Source organism: Macaca fascicularis, chromosome 1 (genome assembly GCF_037993035.2).
Source record: "Macaca fascicularis isolate 582-1 chromosome 1, T2T-MFA8v1.1".
Classification (NCBI taxonomy): Eukaryota; Metazoa; Chordata; class Mammalia; order Primates; family Cercopithecidae; genus Macaca; species Macaca fascicularis.
This window is the reverse complement of record NC_088375.1, coordinates 105,693,609-105,714,228: the sequence shown is the minus strand read 5'-3', so window position 1 is coordinate 105,714,228 and position 20,620 is coordinate 105,693,609. Positions and strand designations below refer to the sequence as shown.

The following is a 20,620-nucleotide window of genomic DNA, read 5'->3' as shown; positions in this document are numbered from 1 at the left end:
GAGATCGAGACCATCCTGGCTAACATGGTGAAACCCCGTCTCTACTAAAAATACAAAAAAAAAAAACTAGCCGGGCGAGGTGGCAGGCGCCTGTAGTCCCAGCTACTCGGGAGGCTGAGGCAGGAGAATGGCATAAACCTAGGAGGCGGAGCTTGCAGTGAGCTGAGATCCGGCCACTGCACTCCAGCCTGGGCGACAGAGCGAGACTCCGTCTCAAAAAAAAAAAAAAAAAAAAAAATTAGCTGGGCATGCTGACAGGTGCCTGTAATCCCAGTTACTGCTGAGGCTGAGGCAGGAGAATCACTTGAACCTGGGAGGCAGAGGCTGCAGTGAGCCAAGATCGTACCATTGCACTCCAGCCTGGTTAACAAGAGCGAAACTCCATCTCAAAAAACCAAACAAACAAAAACACAAAAAACAAAATTCAAAAAGAAAGGTTCAGAGAGTTTCTGGATAGCTGAATATGTGGAGGTTCCTGGAGGGGGTGTGCCTAAGGAGGGAATGAAAGTTCCATGCTCCTTCCCCAATGTATGTCTTCATCTATATCTTCTGCAGTATCTTTTATAACAAACCAGTAAATGGAAGTACATGCTTCCTTGAGTTCTGTGAGCCATTCCAGCAAATTAGTCAAACCCAACTTGAACCTGGTTGGTCAGAAGTTCTGGAGAGCCAGAGTTGTGACTGGTCTAAGGGAGGGTGGCAGTCTTGGGAACTGAGCACCCAACCTATAGGATCTGACACTATATTCAGGAAAACAGTGCAGCATTGAATTGAAGGACACCCAGCTGGTGCCTATTGCTTGGCGTATAGGAAAACCCTCATACCTTTGGTTACAGAAGTCTTCTGTGTTTTGTTTTCTTTTTTTAATTTTATTTAAAAAAATGTTTTTTTAAAACCAGCAGTTTGCTCTTACAGACTTCTTTGTTGATGGTTATTGTGATGTGACAGCAGAGGAAAAACACAGTCTGAGAGGTTTTCCCTAAGCAAGAAATAAAACTTGAGTTTTATTTAGCAGAAAAGTTGATAATTATATTTCTGCTCTATTTAGCAGACTCTGTTCCAAAATTATGACTGATTAGATGTGTCCCAAAGTGTATTTCCACTTTCTCATTTCTGCTGACAGAATGTTGATTTTTTTTTTTTCCTTAACAGCTATTATCACCTAGAGTAATGACCATTATTTCCAAAACCTGTCTTATGGCTAAAGTGTGGCTATGCAATTTAAATTGTAGCCTAAAAATTTATATAAATGTGAGTTTGAAGTTTTCTTACAAAGAAGGAGCATGGGCTGGGCACGGTGGCTCACGCCTGTAATCCCAGCACTCTGGGAGGCCAAGGAGGGCGGATCACCTAAGGTCAGGAATTCAAGACCAGTCTGGCCAACATGGTGAAACTCTGTCTCTACTAAAAATACAAAAAATTAGCTGGGCTTGGTGGCGGGCACCTGTAATCCCAGCTACTCAGGAGGTTGAGGCAGGAGAATCGCGTGAACCCGGAAGGCAGAGGTTGCAGTGAGCCGAGATCCCACCATTGCACTCCAGCCTGGGCAACAAAAGTGAAACTCCATCTCAAAAAACAAACAAACAAACCAGAAAACAAAAAACAAAGAAGGAGCATGCTTTTTCTCCTCCTTTTCTGTCTGTAACAAACATAGCATGGCTGGACTCTAGTAGCTATCATGGAACATGAAGCAATCTTAGGAATGCATAATTAGTACTGAGATAGAAGGAAAAAAAAGGAGCCTCGGTCCCTGAAGACATTGTGAAGGTACTTCACAACTTCTCTTAAATTAAAAAAATAGTGCCTATCTTTTTAAAGTCCTGGTTATTTGAGATGATTTATTATTATAATTAGCTAAACTTAAGCTTCATTAGTAAAATGTTTTCATGACCTAAGAAGCACGTACAGAGTATAAAAATTTTGTGATATCTACCTCAGTGACAAATCAATAAAAATCTTTTAAATGCAAAATAAAGTGGCATGGTTTACATGTCAATTACTTTACCACCACCAAATGAGATGTATCTCTAAAATCTAAGGTTTCCTCTTTCAATCTTATTCGTCTTTTTGTCTAAATTCAGATATTCATGACTTTTTGATAGAAACTGAGAGAGATTTTGCCACTAGTCATTCATTCCATTTATTTTCCACCCTGCTACTGGAGTTATCTTAAATAAACCTACGCCTTTCACATCCATCCCCCCAAACTCATTTTTGATTTCCTATAGCAAAATAGCATAAATTTTTTTTTTTTTTTTTTGAAATGGAGTTTCGCTCTTGTTGCCCAGGCTGGAGTGCAATGGTGTGATCTCGGCTCACCACAACCTCTGCCTCCCGGGTTCAAGCGATTCTCCTGCCTCGGCCTCCCAAGTAGCTGGGATTACAGGCATGTGCCACCACACCTGGCTAATTTTGTATTTTTAGTAGAAATGTGGTTTCTCCATGTTGGTCAGGCTGGTCTCAAACTCCCAACCTCAGGTGATCCACCCACCTCGGCCTCCCAAAGTGCTGGAATTACAGGCATGAGCCACTGCTCCCATCCAAAACAAAATATCTTAAAGTTAACCAAACATCTCAAAGTCCATGGTTATATGTCCCTTATCATATAATGCTTATTTACCATAGGGCCACTACATTTCAGAACCCTAAACTTTCCAAGTTGTTTTGATACATGAAAACTCTGTATCCTAGGATGTGCCTTTTTACACACTGTTCTGACTAGAATATCCTTCTCCATCTGGTAAACTACTACCAAACCTCTAAATCCTAACTCAACCAGAAAATATTTCTTTTTTTTTTTTTGAGACGGAGTCTCGCTCTGTAGCCCAGGCTGGAGTGCAGTGGCCGGATCTCAGCTCACTGCAAGCTCCGCCTCCCGGGTTCACGCCATTCTCCGGCCTCAGCCTCCCGAGTAGCTGGGACTACAGGCACCCGCCACCTCGCCCGGCTAGTTTTTTGTATTTCTTAATAGAGACGGGGTTTCACCATGTTATCCAGGATGGTCTCGATCTCCTGACCTCGTGATCCACCCGTCTCGGCCTCCCAAAGTGCTGGGATTACAGGCTTGAGCCACCGCGCCCGGCCCATAAAATATTTCTTAATTGATGATAATTTGCTATCCCTTTGATGCTTTAAAAATTCTGAGTGCTTATTAAGTTGTAATCTGCCAAGATAATACGAAGTTCTTAAAAGCAAGGCAAATATTTTATTCACCTGACAAAATTCATGGAACACAGCGTCCAATCAATAAAAAATAAAGTCACCAATATAAAAAATGAAGTCACCAATATCATTTTAGTTAGAGCCATTTTTTGCTTAAGTTAATAAGAAAAGCATCCTTGGGGCTGGGCGCTGTGGCTCATGCCTGTAATCCCAGCACTTTGGGAGGCTGAGGCAGGTGGATCACGAGGTCAGGAGACCTAGACCATCCTGGCTAACATGGTGAAACCCCGTCTGTATTATAAATACAAAAAATTAGCTGAGCGTGGTGGCAGGGCCTGTAGTCCCAGCTACTCAGGAGGCTGAGGCAGGAGAATGGTGTGAACCCTGGAGGCAGAGTTGGCAGTGAGCTGAGATCGCGCCACTGCACTCCAGCCTGGGTGACAGAGCGAGACTCCATCTCAAAAAAAAAAAGAAACGCGTCATTAGAATCTCAATCTAGTAAGGCAGAGAGAAGATAATGATCAGAAAGACAATTAGTCTCATACAACATAAGACAGTACAGTGAACACTGATATTTGTGTATATTACTTTTGTATGGATTTTCCCCCCACATCAGAAAGGGTAATGTATTGACCTTAACACAAAGTTTGAGGGAGGCGTACCTCACACGAGCACAAAAACACAATCATCATGCTTATTAAATACAAAAGAATCTATATTGTTTTTTGATAGTCAAAGTATTTTTTTCAAACGTGGAAGAAAAAGGGATGTTAGCTAATAGGTACTACTACTTACTCTGTAGTTTTGTAAACGTCAGAATACAGCCCTGCTTTCTGATACTTCTTCTTTGGGGGACGTGGGGGCTTCTTTTCCCTTGGGATGAGAGAAAGCACAGGCTGCAAGGTACTTTCAGGTTCAGGAGGTTTAGCTGGGGTTTCAGGAGGACTGGGAATCTCAACTGGTGCTTCATTAAAGCTAGAAAGAGAAGTTTAAAGATAATTTTATTGTGAAAAAAATGTTTTCCTACAAATAATTGTCTGCTTAAAAAAAATCACAGCAATTAAAAAAAGAGATACAGGGACTTCCTTATCTGGCCATGTTTAAGTAACTGGTGCGAGACTTCACCTGACAAGAAGTAATAGAAATATGGTAATCTACTAGATACTTAGAGAAAACTTTATTTTATTTTAGTTTTTGAGTCGCAGTCTTGCTCTGTCACCCAGGCTAGGGTGCAGGGGCACAATCTTGGCTCATTGCCTCCTGAGTTCAAGTGATTTCTTCTGCCTCAGCCTCCCGAGTAGCTGGGATTACAGGGGCACGCCACTACGCCCAGCTAAGTTTTGTATTTTTAGCAGAGACAGGGTTTCACCATGTTGGCCAGGCTGGTCTTTAACTACTGACCTCAAGTGATACGCCCGCCTCGGCCTCCCAAGTGCTGGGATTATAGGCGTGAGCCACTGTGCCTTGCATGAGAAAAATTAAAAGACGATTATTATCAGATACTGGACAACAGTGAGTGCAGCACTGTGATCCCTGAGAAATCTGAAAAAAATGCGGTGAGTTACACAACCACCTTGCCTTTCTTTTCTGTTTTTCTTTTTGTTTTTTGAGATGGAGTCTCACTCTGTTGCCCAGGTTTGAGTGCAGTGGCACAATCTCGTCTCACTGCAACTTCTACCTCCTGGGTTCCAGAGATTCTCCTGCCTCAACCTCCTGAGTAGCTGGGATTACAGGCACCTGTCACCACATCTGGATGATTTTTGTATTTTTAGTAGAGACAGGGTTTCATCATGTTGGACAGGCTGGTCTCAAACTCCTAACATCAGGTAATCCGCCCACCCAAAGTGCTGGGATTACAGGCATGAGCCACTGCGCCCAGCCCCACCTTGCCTTTCTTTTCTTTTCCTTCCTTTTCCCTTTCCCTTTTTTCTCTCTCTCTCTCTGTCTTTCTTTTTGTGAGATGGAGTCTTGCTCTGTTTCCCAGGCTGGAGTGCAGTGGTGTGATCTTGGTTCACTGCAACCTCTGCCGCTGGGCTCAAGTGATTCTCCTACCTCAGCTTCCTGAGTAGCTGGGATTACAAGCACGTGCCACCACACCCAGCTTATTGTTCTTTTTGTATTGTTAGTAGAGATGGGGTTTCACCATGCTGCCCAGGATGGTCTTGAACTCCTGATCTCAGGTGATCTGCCCACCTCAGCTTCCCAAAGTGTTGGAATTACAGGCGTGAGCTATCACACCCAGCCCACGCCTTGCCTTTCTAAGAATGACTGCGGTACAGAAGTAGAAACCAAGCAGAGAATGGCCAAACTGATATATCCCTTGAAAAGGGATATATCAGAGTACACAGCGACTGAGATAGCTGGAATTTGTGGAACTGAGTATCAGAATGGAAAAAGCTATAGAGAATTATAACTCTAGAAATCTAACTATGGGTGTCTCTTTCAGTATACTGCTAAACACTACATTGTGCATGTGAAGGGTAAAATTCCATACGGCTGAACAAAGAACTACCAGAAAACTGTAACCTGAGCAATTCACACAACTCACACATGATGACAGATACTCAGATTCCATTAGGCAAAGTAGAAAGACATTGTTCAACAATAGGGGACATTAAACAGTAAGCTTAGAGAGTAATGTTATCCACTGTTAGAGGGCTTAATTATCCTGACATAAAGACCAGCCTTGGCCGGGCGCGGTGGCTCAAGCCTGTAATCCCAGCACTTTGGGAGGCCGAGACGGGTGGATCACGAGGTCAGGAGATCGAGACCATCCTGGCTAACACGGTGAAACCCCTTCTCTACTAAAAAAAAAATGCAAAAAACTAGCTGGGCGAGGTGGTGGGCGCCTGTAGTCTCAGCTACTCGGGAGGCTGAGGCTGGAGAATGGCGTGAACCCGGGAGGCGGAGCTTGCAGTGAGCTGAGATCCGGCCACTGCACTCCAGCCTGGGTGACAGAGCGAGACTCCGTCTCAAAAAAAAAAAAAAAAAAAAAAAAAAGACCAGCCTTAGCTAAGTTTAAAAACAATATTCATGAGAATCCAAACTGATCCATAAGTAACTTAACTGCCTACCAAAATAAAATTGAATATTTGTAAAGGAAACCAACAAAAACCAGACATACAATAATGCGACATCACAATGTCTTGCATCCAATAACAAATTCCTACATATGTCAAAATGCAGGAAAATGTGAACCAGGAGAAAAATCATTCAGTAGAAACAGCAATAGAAATAGAAATCACAAAGACAGAAAAGAAAATAACTTTGAGGTACTACTCTACAAGCATAAATCAGGAATTTAGAAGAAAATACAAAGATAATGAGGAGAGGAATGGAAGACTTAACAACAACAACAAAAGGAATATTGAGAATTGATAAATACCAAATCTGAAATGAAAAACTGGAGAGTACTTAACAGCAAATAAGGTACTGGAGATCAGTGAACTTGAAGACAGCAATAGAAACAACACAAACTGACACACAGAGATTAAAGGAAAGAATAAATTAGTAGAGAATATAATACTAACAGAATCTTAGAATCTCAGGAAAGGAGAAAACTTACTACTAAAAACAACTGAACACTTGGAAAACAACAAAAACCAGATATACAATGATGTAACGTTCACAACATAAAAAATTCACAATGAAAAAAATTGAGAATTATGGCTAAAAAGTTTCCCAACTTGATAAAAAGTATAACCTCAGAGTCAGAAGAAACTAAGCAAACTACAGGCAGGATGTAACAAATAAGGTACAGTATATCATAATAAACTTGCTAAAAACTACTGATGAAGAAAACAAAAGAAGCTAAAGAGGCCGGGTGCAGTCCAGCATTTTGGGAGGCTGAGGCGGGCGGATCACAAGGTCAGGAGATCGTGACCATCCTGGCTAATATGGTGAAACCCCGTCTCTACTAAAAATACAAAAAAAAAAAAAAAAAATTAGCCAGGCATGGTGGCGGGCACCTGCAGTCCCAGCTATTCAGGAGGCTGAGGCAGGAAAATGGTATGAACCCGGGAGGCAGAGCTTGCAGTGAGCTGAGATCGTGCCACTGCACTCCAGCCTGGGAGGCCAAAAACAAACAAAAAGAACAGCTGAAGAAAAAACACATCTTATAAAAAGGGGCAAAGCACAGTAGCTTAAGCCTGTAAACCCAGCACTTTGTGTGTCTGATGCAGAAGTATTGCTTGAGCCCAGGAATTCAAGACCAGCCTGGGCAACATAGCAAGACCCGTTTCTTAAAAAAAAAAAAAAAAAAAGTTTAGATATCATATCCAAAACAATGCAAACCAGAAGACAATGTAATGACATCTAAGAGTGCTAAAAGGAGAGGGAAAGGGGAAGCTTATCAAAATAGAAATCTAAGTCAAACAAAAACATTAAAAAAAATAAAAGATGTGCTTGGTTCAGTAGGACATACACTAAAATTGGAACAATACAGAGATTAGCATGGCCCTGGTGCAAGAATGACATGCAAACTTGTGAAGTGTTCCATATTTTTAAACAAAGCATTTTACTTAAAAAATAATACAGGTGATTCTTGTTCCAGACAAAAAAATGGAACAGATGTATATCTACCTCTCATTTTACTAAGTACAACTAAAAGCTCTGGAAATTATCTATAATATAAACATAAGCAAACGTATTGGCAATGACCAGGCAGGAAGTTTCCCAGATACTTGATTTGCCTCATATGTACAGGTTAAATTGAATAAAGTTTCCCTATTATTAAGGACAAGGCAAATATATAATTTCATCATATATGTTCAGTATCATAATAGAGGTCCTAGCCAGCGCAACAAGGCCAGAAAAAGAAAACAACATTGAAAAGGAAGAATTACAAACTATCTCTACTCGCACATTATTTGACTGTCTATATAAAAACACCCAAAGACTCTACAAAAGAGAAAGTACTACAATTAGTGAATTACACAACAATGTTGAGGAATCCAAGGTCAAATTCAACCGTATTTCTATGTTCTATCAATGAGAAAATTGAAATCAAAATTAAACAATGCTACTTACAACGATAGAAAAGTAGCCAGGCAGGGTGGCTCACTCCTATAATCCCAACACTGTGGGAGGATGAGGCGGGCAGATCACCTAAGGTCAGGAGTTTGAGACCAACCTGGTGAACATGGTGAAACCCTGTCTCTCCTTAAAATACAAAAATAAGCTGGGTATGGTGGCATGCACCTGTAGTCCCAGCTCCTCAGGAAGCTGAGGCAGGAGAATCGCTTGAACCCAGGAGGTGGAGGTTGCATTGAGCCAAGATGGCAGCACTGCACTCCAGCCTGGGCAACAGAATTGAGACTCCATCTCAAAAACAAACAAACAAAAAAAACAAGAAAAGCATTAAATGCTTAGATACATATCAAACAAAATAATACAGAACTATAATTTCTTTATAAATTTATAAATATAAGTATAAATTTAAAAGAAAACCAAAATATAAATCTAACCAAATACATGCAGTACAGAAGAGTATAAACAAAACAATGAATTAAAAAAAAAAAAAAAAAAAAAGGCCAGGCACGGTGGCTCATGCCTGTAATCCCAGCACTTTGGGAGGCCGAGGCAGGTGAATTACTTGAGGTCAGGAGTTTGAGGCCAGCCTGGCCAACATGGTGAAACCCCATCTCTAAAATATAAAAATTAGCCGGGCATGCTGCTGGGCACCTGTAACCTCAGCTACTCAGGAGGCTGAGGCAGGAGAATCACTTGAGCCCAGGAGGTGAAGGTTGCAGTGAGTCAAGATCGCTCTACTGCACTTCAGCCTAGGTGACAGAGCAAGGCTCCATCTCAAAAAAAAAAAAGAAAAGAAAAGAAAAAAATCAAAAATCAAAGATAATCTAAAATAAATGGAGTGATATACCATGTCCATGGATGTCCATGGAATGAAACACTGAGTGTCATTAAGATGGCAATTTCTAGGCCGGGTGCAGTGACTCATGCCTGTAATTTGAGCACTTTGGGAGGCCGAGGCGGGAGGATCACAAGGTCAGGAGATAGAGACCATCCTGGCTAACATGGTGAAACCCCGTCTCTACTGAAATACAAAAAATTAGCTGGGCGTGGTAGCAGGCACCTGTAGTCCCAGCTACTCGGGAAGCTGAGGCAGGAGAATGGTGTGAACCTGGGAGGCGGAGCTTGCAGTGAGCCGAGATTGAGCCACTGCACTCTAGCCTGGGAAACAGCGAGATTCCATCTCAAAAAAAAAAAAAAAAAAAAAAAAGATGGCAATTTCTGTCCAGGCTTGGCAGCTTTCACCTGTAATACCAGCACTTGGGGAGGCTGAGGCAGGAGGATCACTTGAGCTCAGAGGTTGGAGACCAACCTAGGCAACACAAACCCAATCTTTGCAAAAAATTTTTAAAAACTAGCCAGTTGTGGTGGCTTACACTTGTAGTCCCAGCTACTAAAGGGACTAAAGTGGGAAGATTGCTCAAATCCAGGAGGTCAAGGATGACAGTAAACCATTGCACTCTAGCCTGGGCAACAGAGGAAGACTCTGTGTCTTAAAAAAAAAAAAAAATTGGTGATTGCAATTTTCCCCCAAACTGATCTAACACAATCTCAAGTACCAAGAGAGTTTTTTTTTTTGTTTTTGAGAAAATGCCAAGATAATTCACGAATTGCCATGGGAAGACAAAAACTAAGGCCGGGCGTGGTGAATCACGCCTGTAATCTCCAGCACCTTGGGAGGCCGAGGCGGGCGGATCATGAGGTCAGGAGATCGAGACTATCCTGGCTAACACAGTGAAACCCCGTCTCTACTAAAAATAGAAAAAATAGCCGGGCGTGGTGGTGGGCGCCTGTAGTCCCAGCTACTCGGGAGGTTGAGGCAGGAGAATGGCATGAACCCAGGAGGCGGAGCTTGCAGTGAGCCGAGTTCGTGCCACTGCACTCCGGCCTGGGCGACAGAGCAAGACTCTGTCCGTCTCAAAAACAAAAAACAAAAAACAAAAAAAAACACTAAAAAAAAATTGGAGGATTTATCTAATTTCAAGAGTTACTGTAAATGTATGGTAATCAGGACAATGTGATACTAGCTACACAAAAGAAATGTAGAACAACAGAATAGAGTACAGAAACAGACACACATATAACTAACTTTTTTTGAAAAATTGTGGTAAAATGCACATACTAAAACATTTACTTTTTAAACCATTTTTAAGTGTTCTAGACAGTTCAATGACATGAAAATACATTCACATTGTTGTACGACTATCACCAGTATCCATCCTTCTCCACATCTTTTTCATCCTCCCAGACAGAATAACTGACCCTATTAAAGAAAAACTCTATTCCATCCTCCCTCCAACCCCTAATAACCAATATTCTACTTTCTGCCTGTATGAATTTGTCCATTCCAGGTTCTCATACTAGTGGAATCATAAAATACATGTCCATTTGTGTCTGACTTACTTCACTTTTATTTTTTCTTTTTTGACTCAGAGTCTCATTCCGTCCACCAGGCTGGAGGGCAGTGGCACGATCTCGGCTCACTGCAACCTCTACCTCCTGGGTTTAAGCGATTCTCCTGCCTCAGCCTACCAAGTAGCTGGGATTACAGGGGCACACCACCACGCCCAGCTAATATATATATATTTTTTGAGACAGCATCTTGCTGTCGTCGCCCAGGTTGGAGTGCAATGACATGATCTTGTCTCACTGAAACCTTCAGGCCACCAATGTCTGCTAATTTTTGTATTTTTAGTAGAGATGGGGTTTCACCATGTTGGCCAGGCTGCTCTTGAACTCCTGACCTCAGATGATTCACACATCTCCGCCTCCCAAAGTGCTGGGATTACAGGCGTGAGCCACTGCATCCGGCTGCTAATGATTTTCTTAATAGCGTCTGGAACTTGTCTACTGCCTCTTGGTTGGCAGAAGCAGCTTCTCCTTTTATCTTGACTTTTTCTTTTTCTTTTTTTTGAGACGGAGTTTCACTCTGCCACTGAGGCTGGAGTGCAGTGGTGTGGTCTCGGCTCACTGCAGCCTCTGCCTCCTGGGTTCAAGCGATTTCTCCTGCCTCAGCCTCCTGAATAGCTGGGACTACAGGTACCCGCTACCACGCCTGGCTAATGTTTTGTGTTTTTAATACAGAAGGGTTTCATCATGTTGACCAGGCTGGTCTTGAACTCATGACTTCAAGTGATTGCCTGCCCCGGCCTCCCAAAATGCTGAGATTACAGGCATGAGCCACCGAGCTGGCTTTCTTTTTTTTTTTTTTTTTTGAGACGGAGTCTTGCTCCGTCACCCAGGCTAAAGTGCAGTGGTGCGATCTTGGCTCACTGCAAGCTCTGCCTCCCAGGCTCAAGCAACTTTCCCTGCCTCAGCCTTCCAAGTAGCTGGGATTACAGGCACCTATCACCATGCTCGGCTAATTTTTGCATTTTTAGTAGAGTCAGCATTTCGCCACGTTGGCTGGGCTGGTCTTGAACTCCTGACCTCAGGTGATCTACCAGCCTTGGCATCCCAAAGTGGTGGGATTACAGGCGTGATCCACCACGCCCAGATAGGTATCTCTTTTTAAGGCAATCCTGCACCCACATAAAAACCGCATTTTCGGCCAGGCGTGGTGGCTTACACCTGTTATCCCAGCACTTTAGGAAGCCGAGGCGGGTGGATCACGAGGTCAGGAGATTGGGACCATCCTGGCCAACATGGCGAAATGCATGTCTACTGAAATGCAAAAAATGAGCTGGGCGTGGTGGTAGTTCCAGCTACTGGGGAGGCTGACGTAGGGGAATTGCTTAAACCCAGGAGGCAGAGGTTGCAGTGAGCCAAGATCGTGCCACTGCACTCCAGCCTGGCGACAGAGCAAGACTGTCTAAAAAACAAACAAACAAACAAACAAACAAAAAACCCCTGCATTTTCAATACGAGATAAAAAGATATCCTGGAAAGAGTACAAAGTTTTCGCACCTGCTGGCACAGCTGTGGTGATGGCTTTGTGAAACTCCTTTTCTTTTTTCAAGTCCTTATGCTAGATTCATTTATTTTTCTTCTTTTCTTTTGAGATGGAGTCTCACTCTGTCGCTCAGGCTGTAAGGCAATGGCATGATCTCGGCTCACTGCAACCTCCACCTCCCGGGTTCAAGCAATTCTCCTGCCTCAGCCTCTGGAGTAGCTAGGATTACAGGTGCCTGCCATCACGCCTAATTTTTTGTATTTTTAGTAGAGACGGGGTTTCTCCAAGTTGGCCAGGCTGGTCTCTAACTCCTGACCCCATGATCCGCCCACCTCTGCCTCCCAAAGTGCTGGGATTATAGGTGGGAGCCACTGTGCCCCGCCCATTTATCTTGAAATGGTGGGCAATCACAGCTGCAGACCTCAATCTATGGTACATATCAAGCAGTTCAACTTTTTGTTTTCTTGTAATGCCAGGACTTTTCTCTCGTTCTTGGAAGCACTTCTAACATTACTAATCCCATTTCATATAGGTCTCATAGGGTCATTCAAGGTTTATGGAAGCATAGTAAAAACAATGAGAACGCAAGAACTTCAAGAGATTACTTTGTACTGTGATCTCTTGGAGGGATTCCAAGTAAACTGCTCACTTGGAGATGATTAGTGTCATATGGCTTTGAAGTGGATTCTGGCAACACTTGAGTTCTTCATTGCAATAACAAGAGGTGGCTATGAAATTATTATAGCAGTACAGTATGTATTACAGTTTTTTTTTTTTTTTTTTTTTTTGATACGGAGTTTCACTCGTTGCCCAGGCTGGAGTGCAATGCTGTGGTCTTGGCTCACTGCGACCTCCACCTCCTGGGTTCAAGTGATTCTCCTGCCTCAGCCTCCCAAGTAGCTGGGATTACAGGCATGCGCCACCATGCCCAGCTAATTTTGTATTTTTAGTAGAGACGGGGTTTCTCCATGTTGGTCAGGTTGGTCTCCAACTCCCGACCTCAGGTGATCTGCCTGCCTCAGCCTCCGAAAGTGCTGGGATTACAGGCATGAGTTACCATGCCCGGCCTATTACAGTTAATTTTATGATTAATGCTGTATGTCTTTGTTTACATTTCTCATAACTGAGAATGGCATCATGTATGGTTTGTGTTTGTAAATTCTGATAAATTTTAACTTCTTTTATTTGAGACAGTCTTGCTTTTTTGCCCAGGCTGGAGTGCAATGGCATGATGCTGGCTCACTGCAACCTTCGCCACCCAGGGTTCAAATGATTCTGCCTCAGCCTCACAAGTAGCTGGGAGGACAGACACCCACCACCTTGCCTGGCTAGTTTTTTTTTTTTTTTTGAGACACAGCCTCACTCTGTGGCCAGGCTGGAGTGCAGTGGAGCAACATCGGCTCACTGCAATCTCCGCCTCCTCGGTTCAAGTTATTCTCCTGCCTTAGCCTCCTGAGTGGCTGTGATTAAAGGTGTGTGCCACCATGCCCGGCTAATTTTTGTATTTTTAGTAGAGACAGGGTGTCACCATGTTGGCCAGGCTGGTCTCGAACTCCTGACCTCAAGTGATTCACCCACCTTGGCCTCCCAAAAGTGCTGGGATTACAGGTGTGGGCCGCCACGCCCAGCCTAGGTTGGTTGGTTGGTTTGTTTTGAGACAGAGTCTTGCTCTGTCGCCCACGCTGGAGTGCAGTGGTGCGATCTTGGATCACTGCAGTTTCCCCCTCCTAGGTTCAAGTGATTTTCCTGCCTCAGCCTCCCGGGTAGTTGGGATTACAGGCACTCACCATCATGCAGGGCTACTTTTTTTTTTTTTTTTTTTTGAGGTGGAGTCTTGCTCTGTTGCCCAGGCTAAAGTGCAATGGTGTGATCTCAGGTCCCTGCAACCTTCGCCTCCTGGGTTCAAGTGACTCTCCTGCCTCAGCCTCCTGAGTAGCTGGGATTATGGGCATGTGCCACCATGCTTGACTAATTTTTTTATATTTTTAGTAGAGACAAGGTTTCGCCATGTTGGTCAGGCTGGTCTTGAACTCCTGACCTCGTGATCTGCCTATCTCGGCCTCTCAAAGTGCTGGGATTACAGGTGTGAACCACTGCGCCCAGCCACGCAGGGCTAATTTTTTAATTTTTAGTAGAGACGAAGTTTCACCATGTTGGCCAGGCTGGTCTCGAATTCCTGACCTCAGGTGATCCACCCACCTCAGCCTCCCAAAGTACTAGGATGCGCCCGGACTAATTTTTTTTTTTTTTTTTTTTTTGAGACAGAGTCTTGCTCTTTCACCCGATCCCCAGGGAATTTCAAGTTATTGGGCACAATTTATTGAACAGTTCTTCTTTATTGATATGCCTCTGTTACCTAGCAAGCTTCCATATATGTGTAGGTCTGTTTCTTTTATCTATTCAGTTCCACACAACCTTAATACTCCATAGCTTGAAATTAAGTCTTGGGAGAAATCCTTTATTTTATTCAGTAATTACATTTCCAGGTATATACCCTAATATAGTTTTTTTTTGAGACAGAGTCTCGCTCTGTCACCCAGGTTGGAGTGGTCTGATCTCAGCTCACTGCAACCTCCAGCTCCAAGGTTCAAGCAATTCTCCTGCCTCAGCCTCATGAGTAGCTGGGATTACAGGCATGCATCACCACACCTGGCTAATTTTTCTTTTCTTTTTTTTTTTTTGAGACACAGTCCCGCTCTTGTCGCCCAGGCTGGAGTGCAGTGGCTGGATCCTGGCTCACTGCAACCTCCGCCTCCTGGGTTCAAGCAATTCTCCTGCCTCAGGCTCCTGAGTAGTTAGGACTATAGGCATCTGCCACCTAGCTAATTTTTGCACTTTTTAGTAGAGATGGAGTTTCGCCATGTTGGCCAGGCTGGTCTCAAACTCCTGACCTCAGGTGATCTGCCCACCTCGACCTCCCAAAATGCTGTGATTACAAGCGTGAGCCACCGTGCCTGGCCAATTTTTCTATTTTTAGTAGAGATAGGTTTTCACTACGTTGGCCAGGCTGGTCTTAAACTCCTGACCTCAGGTGATCCACCCACCTCAGCCCCCCAAATTGCCGGGATTACAGGCATGAGCCACTGCGCCCGGCCCCTGATACAGTTTGGATGTGCGTCCTGCCTACCTCTCATACTGGAATGTAATCACCAATATTGGTGTTGAAACCTGGTGGGAAGTGACTGGACCATGGGATGGGAGTGGTTTTCTCTTAAGTGGTTTAGCACCATCCCCTTGATGCTATCATTGCCATAGTGAGTTCTGTTGAGATTTGGTGCTTTAAAATGTGTATGGCACTTGGTCCTTCTTCTTGCTCCTGTTCTGGCCCTGTAACCTATATACTCCTCATGATTGAAAGTTTCCTGAAGCCTCCCCAGAAGCCTAGGAGATGCCAGCATCATGCTTACTATACAGCCTGCAGGACCATGAACCAATTAAACCTCTTTTCTTTATACATTACCCAGTCTCAGGTATTTATAGCAATGTGAGAACAAATTAATATAATGCCTTAAGTCCAGGCACAGTGGCTCACGCCTGTAATCCCAGCACTTTGGGAGGCCAAGGCGGGTGGATCACCTGAGGTCAGGAGTTCAAGACCAGATTGACCAACATGGTGAAACCCTGTCTCTACTAAAAACACAAAAAAATTAGCTGGGCGTGGTGGTGGGCGCCTCTAGCTACTCGGGAGACTGAGGCAGGAGAATTGCTTAAACCCAGGAGGTGGAGGTTGCGGTGAGCTGAGATCATGCCAAGAGTGAAACTCTGTCTCCAAAAAAAAAAAAAAAAAAAAAAAAAAAAAAAAAAAATATATATATATATATATATATATATATATATATATATATATATATATGTTGGGAACAGGCGCCCCAAAATCTGGCCATAAACAAAATCTCTGCAGCACTGTGACATGTTCATGATGGCCATGACGCCCATGCTGGAAGGTTGTGGGTTTACCAGAATGAGGGCAAGGAACACCTGGCCCACCCAGGGTGTTCTTAAACCACAAACAATAGCATGAGCGATCTATGCCTTAAGGACATGCACCTGCTGCAGATAACTAGCCAAACCCATCCCTTTATTTCAGCAGATCCCTTTGTTTCCCATAAGGGATACTTTTAGTTAATCTAATATCTATAGAAACAAAGCTCATGACTGGCTTGCTGTTAATAAATATGTGGGTAAATCTCTGTTCGGGGCTCTCAGCTCTGAAGGCTGTGAGACCCTGATTTCCCACTTCACACCTCTATATTTCTGTGTGTGTGTCTTTCATTCCTCTAGTGCCACTGGGTTAAGGGTCTCCCCGACTAAGCTGATCTCGACATATATATATATATATACACATACACACACAAAATGCTTTAATTAGTTTCCATATCCATCAGTGGACATTAGAGGAATATTAAAAGCAGGTTTTTTTGGGCAATAATCTCAAGTTGAAAATAATCCAAGAGTAAAATGGAAGAACTGTATTACACACAAACAATGAATTACAACACATTAAAACTACAGCAGGATGCAATAACATACATAATTTAACATGAATATGTTGAGTAAAAAAAGGTGAGACACCATAGCATATGTCCTCTATAATTAATTTTTTTTTTTTTTTTTTTTTTGAGACAGAGTCTCACTCTGTCACCCTGGCTGGAATGCAGTGATGTGATCTTGGCTCACTGCAATCTCTACCTTCTGGGCTCAAGTGATCCTCCCACTTGGCATCCTGAGTAGCTAGGACTACAGGTGTGTGCTACCACAACTGGCTAACTTTTTGTATTTTCAGTAAAGATGAGGTTTTGCCACGTTGCCTAGGCTAGTCTCAAACTCCTGGGTTCAAGTGATCCACATGCTCGGCTTCCAAAAGTGCTGAAATTACAGGCATGAGTCATGGCACCCAACCTGTATAATTAGATTTCCATGAAATTCAGGAAGAATAAGCTGTATTGTTTAGACCTGCACACATAAATAGTATTTTAAAAGGTAATATGTGGTTACCTTAAAAGTCAGGAGACTGGTTATAGCTTCTGGCAAGAAAAGGAGTTTATGAACTTCCCTGTTTATGAACAGGGAAAGTATATGGTCAACTCTTGAATATTTACATGGGTATTACCTTTACAGAAAATTTACTTAGCTTATGTTATGTATTCTCTTGTTTGTCTCTTATTGGTTTTGTTTGCTTTTTGAGACAGGGTCTCACTTTGTCACCCAGGCTGGAGTGTGGTGGCACGATTATGGCTCACTGCAGCCTCAACCTCCTGGACAAGCTCAAGCAATCCCTCACACCTCAGCCTCCGTAGTAGCTGGGACTACAGGCACACATCAGCACATCCAGCTGATTTTTAAAGCTTTTTTTTTTTTTTTGAGACAGTCTTGGAGTGCAGTGGCGTGATCTCAGCTTAGTACAACCTCCGCCTGCCAGGTTCAAGCAATTCTCCTCCCTCAGCCTCCCGAGTAGCTGGGATTACATGCATGCGCCACCACACTCGGCTGATTTTTAAGTTTTTTGTACAGATGGAGTTTCCCTACATTGCCCAGGGTGGTCTTGAACCCCTGGGCTCCAGCAATACCCCTGCCTCTGCCTCCCAAAGTGCTGGGACTATGGTTGTGACTCACCTCACCTGGCCTGTTTATGTAGTATTCTCTTTAGGTGTATCCTCTTCCATTTGCAGTCCATATTCTCTTTAATGAGATGGGAATAATATTTTTCTTGAAAGTGTGGTAGAGGCCGGGCGCGGTGGCTCAAGCCTGTAATCCCAGCACTTTGGGAGGCCGAGATGGGCGGATCACGAGGTCAGGAGATCGAGAGACGATCCCGGCTAACACGGTGAAACCCCGTCTCTACTAAAAAATACAAAAAAATAGCCGGGCGAGGTGGCGGGCGCCTGTAGTCCCAGCTACTCGGGAGGCTGAGGCAGGAGAATGGCGTAAACCCGGGAGGCGGAGCTTGCAGTGAGCTGAGATCCGGCCACTGCACTCCAGCCTGGGTGACAGAGCAAGACTCCGTCTCCAAAAAAAAAAAAAAAAAAAAAAAAAAAGTGTGGTATAAGTTAAAGTTGGGTCTGATGCTGTCCTTCGGGCAAGACTTTAAATAATAGATTCAATTTATGCAATAGGAGTGCTCAGGTAATTTCTTTTGAGTATGTTTTGTTAAAATTATATTTTTCTAGGAACATGTCTGTTTCAACAGAGTTTTCCCATTTGATGGGCTTAAAGTTCTTACAGTAGTAAAATTTTAATCTCTTATATACACTTTATTTCCTTTTAAATCCCTAATTATTCCCTTTCTCATCCTATTGATCGGCTTTACCAGAAGTTTGTCTATTTTATTAGTTTTCAAAGAACTTTTGTCTTAAAGTGACACTTACTGTTATACATTTGCCTTATTTTATTAATTTAAGGTACATGTTTTATATTCTCCCAATACCATTTTCAGGCTCATTCACTTGTTCTCTTAATTTCCTATTTTCATAACATTGTTTTTAGAGATAGGGTTTTGCCATTGCCCAAGCTGGTCTCAAACTCCTGGGTTCAACCAATCCTCCAGCCTCAGCCTCCAGAGTAGTTGAGACTATTGGTGTGGCCAGCAAGCTCTTATTTTTTCAGCCAGGCGTGGTGGCTCATGCCTGTAATCCCAGCACTTTGCAAGGCCAAGGCTGGTGGACTTGAGTTCAGGAGTTCGAGCCTGGCCAATATGGTGAAACTCCATCTCTACTAAAAATACAAAAATTAGCCGGGCATGGTGGTAGGCATCTGTAATCCCAGCTACTCCAGAGGTGGAGGCAGGAGAATCACTTGAACCCAGGAGGTGGAGGTTGCAGTGAGCCAAGCCATTGCACTCCAGCCTGGGCAACAGAGACGCGATCTCAACAACAAAATATACATATATATATATAATATTTATATATGTTATACATTATTATAAGATATATTTTTAGAGACAAAGTCTCACTATAGTATATATGTATTTTTAGAGATAAGGTCTCTAAAATAATAATAATATATATATTTTTAGAGGCAAGGTCACACTCTGTCACTGAGGCTGGAGTGCAGTGGAGGAACACAGCTCATTGCAGCCTCAACCTCTTGAGTGCAAGTGATCCTCCCACCTCAGGCTCCCAAGTAGCTAGAACCATAGACACGAGCCACCACGCTCATTTAATTTTTAAATTTTTGGTAGAGACGGGCCAGGTGCAGTGGCTCACACCTGTACTCTTAGCACTTTGGGAGGTCAAGTCGAGAGGATCACTTGAGTGCAGGAGTTCGAAACCAGCCTGGGCAATATAGTGAGACCCGGTGTCTACAAAAAACACAAAAATTTAGCCAGGCCTGGTGGCGCCCGCCTGTAGTCCCAGCCACTAGCGGGGAGGGATGGGGGTGGAGACTCTTGAGCCTGGGAGGCGGAGGTTGCAGTGAACTGAGATTGTGCCACTGTATTCCAGCCTGGGTGACAGAGCAAGACCCTGCCTAATAAATAAATAAATAAATAGTTTTTTTGTAGAGACAGAGTAGCTACAACCAGTCACGTTGCTCAGGCTGTCTTGAACTCCTGGCCTCAAGTGATCCTCCTGCCTCAGCCTCCCAAAGGGCTGGGATTACAGGTGTGAGCCACCACACCTGGCCTGATTTTATTTTTTACAGGAATAATTTATATGTGTTTTAAAAATACACCTTCTTCTTTTTAAAACCAGGATTTGAACCTAGGTTTTCTGAGCCTAGAAGCCCACCTCATAATCATTAAACGATTCCTGTGCATTCTGGTTTAATATTAATCAACAAATAGTGACCAAAATCTTTAATATACCAAACAAGGTTCTTGGCACAATCTGATCCCTACAACCTCTATCTGTATCCCATGCTACTCTACTCCATGTTTTGACCACAAAAGCTTTCTTTCACTTGCCTGAAACTATCATGCCTTTTCAGACTTAAAGTGTTTGCTCTCTCCTCACTCCTTTAAATAACAGATGGAGCCTATTCTTCACATTTTTTAGTATAGTCCTTACTTGTTCTGGGAAACTAAGTTAGTTATTTCTATCATATATAGTACTCTTATAACTCTAAGTAACTCATCATAATAGCACTTGGATGGTTAAGATCCATGAAGGTAGGAAAAGTTTCTAGATTTACCCACCACTGTATCAATTCTAAGTACATGAAACATAATAATCTTGCAACAAATACTAATTGAAAAAATAAATGAATACATATTATATAACAAGTACTAGTGTAAGCTCCAGTTAGAACAAGTTGAAAAACTGTTGCTGTCTCTGGGAATTCAATGTGTCATGTCCTTCCCTACACAATCTCTTGAGGGCATAAATTTTATCTTTCTCTTTATAATCTCTTCAAATCTCCGAATACAATCTTGTGAAAAAGTATGTGTTTAATTTTGCTGACCATTATACTAGAATTTGCTGGAATGGAAAGGCTAACCTAAACAAAAGCCTTTTTTGTTGTTATTGTTGAGACGAAGTCTCACTGTCATCCAGGTTGGAGTTCAGTGGTACAATCTAGGCTCACTGCAACCTCCACTTCTCT

The 20,620-nt window shown here is 43.0% G+C and overlaps 1 protein-coding gene and 2 non-coding genes across 21 annotated transcripts in view; 1 reads left to right on the top strand and 2 right to left on the bottom strand.

Moving 5' to 3' along the window:
- The window catches only part of ASH1L (ASH1 like histone lysine methyltransferase), a 233,177-nt gene that overhangs the window by 76,576 nt on the left and 135,981 nt on the right, over positions 1–20,620 (bottom strand). For 18 of the 19 annotated variants that reach the window (XM_074041008.1, XM_074041031.1, XM_045373666.2 and 15 more), the window contains one exon: positions 3,958–4,137. The exons of the other annotated variant lie outside the window; for it this stretch is intronic. In XM_074041008.1, the coding sequence (XP_073897109.1) occupies positions 3,958–4,137 (180 nt within the window). The remainder of the gene's footprint in view (positions 1–3,957; positions 4,138–20,620) is intronic. 19 annotated transcript variants of the gene reach the window in all.
- On the bottom strand, positions 3,773–3,875 carry LOC123571247 (small nucleolar RNA U13). Its single transcript, XR_006695429.1, has one exon. It is a non-coding gene; the product is annotated as a small nucleolar RNA U13 (small nucleolar RNA).
- LOC123570914 (U6 spliceosomal RNA) lies at positions 7,563–7,666 on the top strand. Its single transcript, XR_006695132.2, has one exon. It is a non-coding gene; the product is annotated as a U6 spliceosomal RNA (small nuclear RNA).